This window comes from Peromyscus maniculatus, chromosome 1, assembly GCF_049852395.1.
Source record: "Peromyscus maniculatus bairdii isolate BWxNUB_F1_BW_parent chromosome 1, HU_Pman_BW_mat_3.1, whole genome shotgun sequence".
NCBI classification, from domain to species: Eukaryota; Metazoa; Chordata; class Mammalia; order Rodentia; family Cricetidae; genus Peromyscus; species Peromyscus maniculatus.
This window is the reverse complement of record NC_134852.1, coordinates 137,831,948-137,838,795: the sequence shown is the minus strand read 5'-3', so window position 1 is coordinate 137,838,795 and position 6,848 is coordinate 137,831,948. Positions and strand designations below refer to the sequence as shown.

The 6,848-nt window shown below is 53.0% G+C and overlaps 1 protein-coding gene across 1 annotated transcript; it reads left to right on the top strand.

The window, feature by feature from the left end:
* The first annotated feature begins 435 nt into the window (after positions 1-435).
* Positions 436-6,632, top strand: LOC102909269 (uncharacterized). Its single transcript, XM_006977051.4, has 3 exons — positions 436-1,140; positions 1,334-1,447; positions 5,252-6,632. Exons 1-3 carry the CDS (start codon positions 933-935, stop codon positions 6,436-6,438), a joined length of 1,509 nt encoding a protein of 502 aa, XP_006977113.1. The 5' UTR covers positions 436-932; the 3' UTR covers positions 6,439-6,632.
* Positions 6,633-6,848: the final 216 nt, after the last annotated feature.

Below are 6,848 nucleotides of genomic sequence, written 5' to 3'. Positions count from 1 at the left end.
CCATTTGTTTTTGTTCCCCCTAGCAATTAAATGTGCATTCCAGGTTTGGGGATTTAGTTCAGTGGTAGAGCGCTTGCCAAAGGCCCTGGGTTCGGTCGGTCCTCAGCTCCGGAAAAATAATTTAAAAAAATGTGGAAAGCAAGAGTAAGCACAAAGCTATTAGTTTCGCCTCCAAACAAAAGTCAAACTTCCTAAAGCATTGGAAGGTGGGTCATTCATTTCTATAGACTACTTGGGAGCTGCCCCGGGGACAAGGTTAGTCAATTTACCCTTACAATCATTCAGTTTTACCAGAAGTGCCATTTGTGCCTCAAATCGTTATCACTGCTCCCTTCTTTCCTGGGACTTCTCACAATTCCAGGCTGTGACTACTTTATGGTCATAGAAAGCAGCTGTTCAACAGATCCCTGTTGACGTTGTGTGACCTTCCCTAGGGAGACATGTAGAAGCGTCTTCTCCAGGTAGGGCAAACAGACACTAGAGAACATCGAGGGGAGCCTCCCACTCCCCACACTTCTGAAGACCTGTTTAGGGACGCTCCCTCCACCTCCTTGCCCTTAAGAATCCGTTGGCTTCATTCAAACGCACCGCCTTTGCCACCACCCAATCAGGACGTCCGATCTTCAGCTACCGACCAATGAACGAGTGCAATAGGCAAGGGGGAAAAAAGTAGGCATGAAGCCATCTCGCCGCGCCATCACACTTGAGGGCAGGGAGGTTAAGAAGCCGACATGGCGCTCGGGTCAATAAAATCGATAGCTGGAGGCCGCCTGTGTTCCAGGCAGCGGCGGCGCAGGAGCGGCGCCGCCATCTTCCCCGAAGGCATCTTCCGGTGCCTCGCACCCAGGTTCCAGCGCGGGTTTCCTGAATAGCGGTGTGGTCTGCGGCGGGCCGCTTTCCTCCGGGCCTTCCCGGCCGGGCTCCTAGGTCCGATGGCGCCACCCTCGGCTCCGCTCCCCGCGCGGGCGCCCGGAGAGGCCGGACCTCCCCGGAGGAGGAGGGGCAGGAGGCCAAGGGCCTTGAAGTTCGCGGACGTGGCCGTGTACTTCTCCCCCGAGGAGTGGGGCTGCCTGCGGCCCGCGCAGAGGCTGCTGTACCGGGAGGTGATGCGCGAGACCTACGGCCTCCTGGGCGCGCTCGGTGAGGCCCCGGCCCCGTCGGCTGACGCGGGCCCGAAGGGATGGTGGAGCTTGAGGGCGGGGTGGCGTCGGGGCAGGGACCCAGGGTCCTGACCTGCCCCCGGCTGGTTAGGGGTGGGGGCAGAGCCTCGTCATATGTTTTTTTTTTTAGCATCCTTTCCCGAGGCCAGCCCTGACTGGTTCTCCTTCCCCAGGATGTGCAGGTCCCACACCAGCTCTCATCTCCTGGCTGGAAAGAAATACCGATGACTGGGAACCGGCAGCCCTAGATCCGCAGGAGTACCGGAGATGGGCGACCTTCCAGAGAAGTGAGTGAAAAATGCCCACGGAGACCCCGCAGCCCTCGTGGTTGACTCCCTAAACTCTGTCGACCCAAGCTAGAATTTTGGTCTGGTTAGGGGTGACCGAGTTGCGTGTCCTGTAGTTAGCAAACTAACTCCCTTGCAGTACTCCATTGACATGAATGAGGCACTGAGCTTTGAAAAAGATCCAGCGTCCCAGGGTCTGGGACCTAGCGTCCATTGCACCGAACTCGGATCCTCTGGACGAGTAGGAAGAGCCCTCAACCACTGAGCCAGCTCTCGAATCCCTGGTTCACTCTTGAATTTAAAAAGGAAAAGAAAAGGCCCATTGATTTGAGTGTGCGCCTAGGCTGTGAACTACCGGATGAAATACACTCAAGGTCTTTAACGTTGGTTACAGCCGTGGATCCCAAAGTGCTCCTAGACCAGCGGCTGCATATTTGGGAGTTGTCTGAAGTCAGAAGTTTCTGTGCTGTGATAAACAACATGACCAAAAGCAGCCTGGGGAGGAAGGGGTTTATTTAATTTACATTTTCATATTACAGCCCATCATCAAAGAAAGTCAGGGCAGGAACTGAAGCAGAAGCCATGAGGAAGGCTGCTGACTGGCTCCTCCCCTGTTTTCTTATATATCCAAAAACACTTGCCTAGGGATGGCACCACCCACAGTGGGCTGGGCCCTTCCCCATCAGTCACTAATTAAGGAAATGCATGCTTGCCCAGAGAGCAGTCCGGTGAGGGGATTTTCTCCGTTGAGTTCTCCCTACACGAGTCTAGCTGTGTCAAGTTGACATAAAACCATCCAGCACAACTGACCCCTTGTGAGCTTGACACACAGACACATCCTGTTAACCACAACCTTCCCTTTCTTGTTCATCCCAACGTCTCCATTCAGACACTCCAAAAGTTGGGTCCCCTTACAATGTCCAAATTCTCTTCCAAAAAGTTTCTCTAGAATATCCAAAATCTCTCTAAAATCAAATACAGGTATTTGATTTTAGATCAATTCCTGTAAAAGTAATAATAAGAACAATAAGTTGCATACTTTCTTATTCCAAATAGAATAAATCAATCAAATAAAATCAAAGCAAAATGAAAGCCCGCCAGTATGAACCTCTCAAGGTCAGACTTGTGAGATTCCCTATCTTTGGGGTCCGGGGGGCTTGGCAGTGGCACTTCTGTGACTGTCATCCACTGGACGTGCAGCTTAACTAAGTAAGCTCAAGCCGGCTCCACAGCCGCCGCTGCTGGTGGTGGTGCTTGGTCCGCTGTGGTAAAGGTATCTGCAAAACGCTGGGGCTACACCTTCACCCATCTCCTATTTTGGGCCCCCTTTAGAGATACTGACCCTGCCACATCCTGCCAAGCTTCAGTGTCCCTCCCTGACCCCTTCAGTCATGAGGTTTCTACCTCAGCTGAAGCTGCACATTCCCCAGTGGTCTCTGCTTGCCTGTCACAGTGCCAAGAGATCGTTATTCTCCATGACCCTTTACGCCTCCAGAAGTAATATGACCTAGGGAACTTACACATAACCAAGTTCAGCTGCCAGTGTGAGATGCAGCCTTGGCCCCATAATGGACCACAGCTCTGTGTGCTGACCTTTAGGAAATACTCCCAGATTTATGATCCTTGGTGATACTGGTATTTTTTTTAATCATGCTGATTTCTCAGACCTAGCTGACCAGCATTAATTGTCCTAGCTAAGCAAAGGTTTCTCTTTAGTGCTTCTTAATTAAAAATGTAACTGGGTGGTGGTGGTGCAGCCCTTTAATCCCAGCACTTAGGAGGCAGAGGCAGTCTGGTCTACAGAGTGAGTTCCAGGACAGCCAGAATAACAGAAACCCTGTCTCGAAAATCCAAAAAAATACATACATACATACATACATACATATATACATACATACATCCTCACATAAATGGTCTTGGTAGTCTTTAAGGAGTCTCAGACTCCCCGGAACTTTACACGCCGGGCCTCCATCGTTTGCACTGTTCTCGCGTTATCTCCTAAGCTCCACGGAATAGCCCACTGCACCCTGAGCACTCAGCTTTCCTGCTCAAAGTTGCCAGCACACTCCTCCTCAGAACATGTGGTTAGGTGTGTCACAGCAATGCCCCTCCCGGAGCCACTCTGTCTTAGTTAGGGTTTCTATTGCTGTGATACACACGGTGACCAAAACCAGGCAGGCCATGGAAGAGTTTATTCCCTCATGCTTTCACATTACAGGACATCATCAAAGGGAGCCAAGGGCAAGAACTGGAGCGAAGGCCATGGAGGAGGACTGCTTATTGGCTTCTTTCTCTCGTGGCTTGCTAAGACTGCCTTCTTATATACCCCAAGGCCACCTGTTCAGGGATGGCACCAAAAATGGGCTGGGCACTTCCAACATCAATCACTAATTAACAAACATGCACCACAGGCCAACTTGGTTAAGGCATTTTCTCAATTGAGGTCCCCTCTTCCCAAATGACTCCAGCTTGTGTCAAGTTGACATAAAACAAATACAGGAATCCTTTAAAAATGCAAATTCTGAGGCGGAGAGGTGGTGGCGCACGCCTTTAATCCTAGCACTTGGGAGGCAGAGGCAAGAGGATCTCTGTGAGTTCAAGGCCAGCCTGGTTTACAAAGTAAGTTCCAGGACAGGCACCAAAACTACACAGAGAAACCCTGTCTCGAAAAACAAAAAAAAAAAAAAAGCAAATTCTGGGCTGGAGAGATGGCTCAGTAGTTAGGAGCACTTCCTGCTTTTCCAGAAGCCCTGAAGTCAGATCCCAGCTTACAACTGTCTGTAAGTCCAGTTCCAGGAGACCTGTCACCACCTTTCATGAAGAGATCCTTAGAATAAACACTAAGTGGGAAAAAGGACAGTGCAGTAAAGTGTGCATAAAGTTCTATGTTGTGTGTCCCCTTTTACGTAGGGAAGGTGTGGGGAGACCGTATGTATTTGTACTGCACCGTAAACCCTGTAAGGCTACCTTAGAGTGCCGCCCCCTGGGTAGAATGCCGCCTCCCATGCGCACGCTCAGGTTTGATCCCTAGCACTGCATAAATGAGGTGTGATACCTGCTCTGATGTTAGCGCTTGGAAGCTGGGAGGATGAGACGTTCAAGGTCATCCTCCCCCCCTTACGTAGTGAGTTGGAGGCCAGCCTAGAGTACATGAGACCCTATCTAAACAAATAAACCCCCAAATACTGGAAGAAAGTAACAGTTTCTACACGGTTGTAGGGACAAAGGTTTCTGTGTACCCCATAGAGCTGCCCCCCTTCCATAAAAACGTGCAAGGTTTTGTGTTTGGTTGTTTTTAAGGACAGGGTCGTGCATCTTAGTAAAGCTCTGTAGCCAAGGATGAACCACTTCATGTGGTGCAGGATGCAGCCCAGGGCTTCATGAATTCCAGGCAAGCACTCTGCCAACCAAGCCAACCCTCAGCCCTCAGACACTGTTTACAAATCAGCTTAGGGGGCTGGAGAGATGGCTCAGAGGTTAAGAGCACTGACTGCTCTTCCAGAGGTCCTGAGTTCAATTCCCAGCACCCACATGGTGGCTCACAGCCATCTGCAATGAGATCTGGTGCCCTCTTCTGTATACATAATAAATAAATCTTTAAAAAAAATCAGCTTAAACCTGCACCCTGCCCCCATCTTACATGAGGTGGATGAGGAGCTCTACATGACTTCCACATTTGCAGGCCCCGCTTGGCTCTCTGACACCAACAGCTGGCAGGATCTGAGCGTATTGCTGCTCTTGGAACCTTTAACGTTACTAGGCAAGCATAGGAACCCAGTGTTTAATTTCTCTGTTTCCCGGTAGAAACCCGAACCAGACAGAAGAATGAAGAGAAGGAAGTGTTCCCACCTAAGGAGGCCCCCCGAAAGGGGAAGCGAGGGCGGAAGCCCAGCAAACCGCGCTTGGTTCCCAGGCAGACATCCGGAGGCCCTATCTGCCCCGACTGTGGCTGTACCTTCCCTGACCACCCTGCCCTGGAGAGCCACAAATGTGCCCAGAATCTGAAGAAGCCCTACCCTTGCCCGGACTGTGGGCGCCGCTTTTCCTACCCGTCCCTGTTGGTCAGTCACCGGCGGGCCCACTCTGGCGAGTGCCCTTACGTTTGTGACCAGTGTGGCAAACGTTTTTCCCAGCGGAAGAACCTGTCCCAGCACCAGGTCATACACACGGGCGAGAAGCCCTACCACTGCCCTGACTGTGGCCGCTGCTTTCGACGGAGCCGGTCCCTGGCCAATCACCGGACCACACATACGGGTGAGAAACCTCATCAGTGCCCTAGCTGTGGGCGTCGCTTCGCCTACCCATCCCTGCTCGCTATCCACCAGCGGACACACACGGGAGAGAAGCCCTACACCTGCCTCGAGTGCGGCCGCCGCTTCCGCCAGCGCACTGCCCTGGTCATCCACCAGCGCATCCACACAGGGGAGAAGCCTTACCCCTGTCCTGACTGCGAGCGCCGGTTCTCCTCCTCCTCCCGCCTGGTCAGCCACCGGCGCGTGCACTCTGGGGAGCGGCCCTACGCCTGTGAGCACTGTGAGGCCCGCTTCTCCCAGCGCAGCACCCTGCTCCAGCACCAGCTCTTGCACACAGGCGAGAAACCCTACCCGTGCCCGGACTGCGGCCGTGCCTTCCGGAGGAGTGGCTCCCTGGCCATCCACCGCAGCACCCACACGGAGGAGAAGCTGCATGCTTGCGAGGACTGTGGCCGCCGCTTTGCCTACCCCTCGCTGCTGGCCAGCCACCGGCGCGTGCACTCGGGCGAGCGGCCCTATGCCTGTGACCTGTGCTCCAAACGCTTTGCCCAGTGGAGCCATCTGGCTCAGCACCAGCTTCTGCACACCGGGGAGAAGCCGTTCCCCTGCCTCGAGTGTGGCCGGTGCTTCCGGCAGAGGTGGTCTCTCGCTGTCCACAAGTGCAGCAGCCCGCACATCCCCAACGGCAGCCCTAGACCTGTTCTAGCAGGGCCTGGTCAGAGGAGGAGTGCCCTTTAGCTTGACGAAGACTGTGGAAGGTCACTTATGCAGGGGTTCAGAGGTCATACAGAGCGGGAAGAGCTAAAGCCCTGGTCCCCGCCTGGCTCCGCGTCCCGAACTCCAGTGTATTCCACCACACTGGCTGCCTTACAGCATGTCTAGAACAGTTCCCAGGAGAGGTGACACCATTTGATTAAAGTTTTCCAAGCTAACCCATCTTAAAATACTGTGGGTGTCTTTCCCCAGCCTCTCAGAGCTGCCTTCTTAGCTCATGTGTACAGGTCACAGTCAGTCAGGAGAACCGCGTTTGTAGAGGGCAGAACCTCCCCTGCTGTCTGTTTCCATGTCCTGTGAAAAATCACTCCTGCCAGGTGATCGGTCATTGCTGAAAACTGACTGGAGTTCACTACCTCACGTGGCAGGTCATT

What these genes read in the sequence shown, in the direction of transcription:
- LOC102909269 (XM_006977051.4), top strand. Translation starts at nt 933, where the DNA reads ATGGCGCCACCCTCGGCTCCGCTCCCCGCGCGGGCGCCCGGAGAGGCC. An exon ending in CGGCCTCCTGGGCGCGCTCG is followed by an intron (nt 1,141 to 1,333) that starts GTGAGGCCCCGG and finishes CTCCTTCCCCAG; the next exon opens with GATGTGCAGGTCCCACACCA. An exon ending in ATGGGCGACCTTCCAGAGAA is followed by an intron (nt 1,448 to 5,251) that starts GTGAGTGAAAAA and finishes GTTTCCCGGTAG; the next exon opens with AAACCCGAACCAGACAGAAG.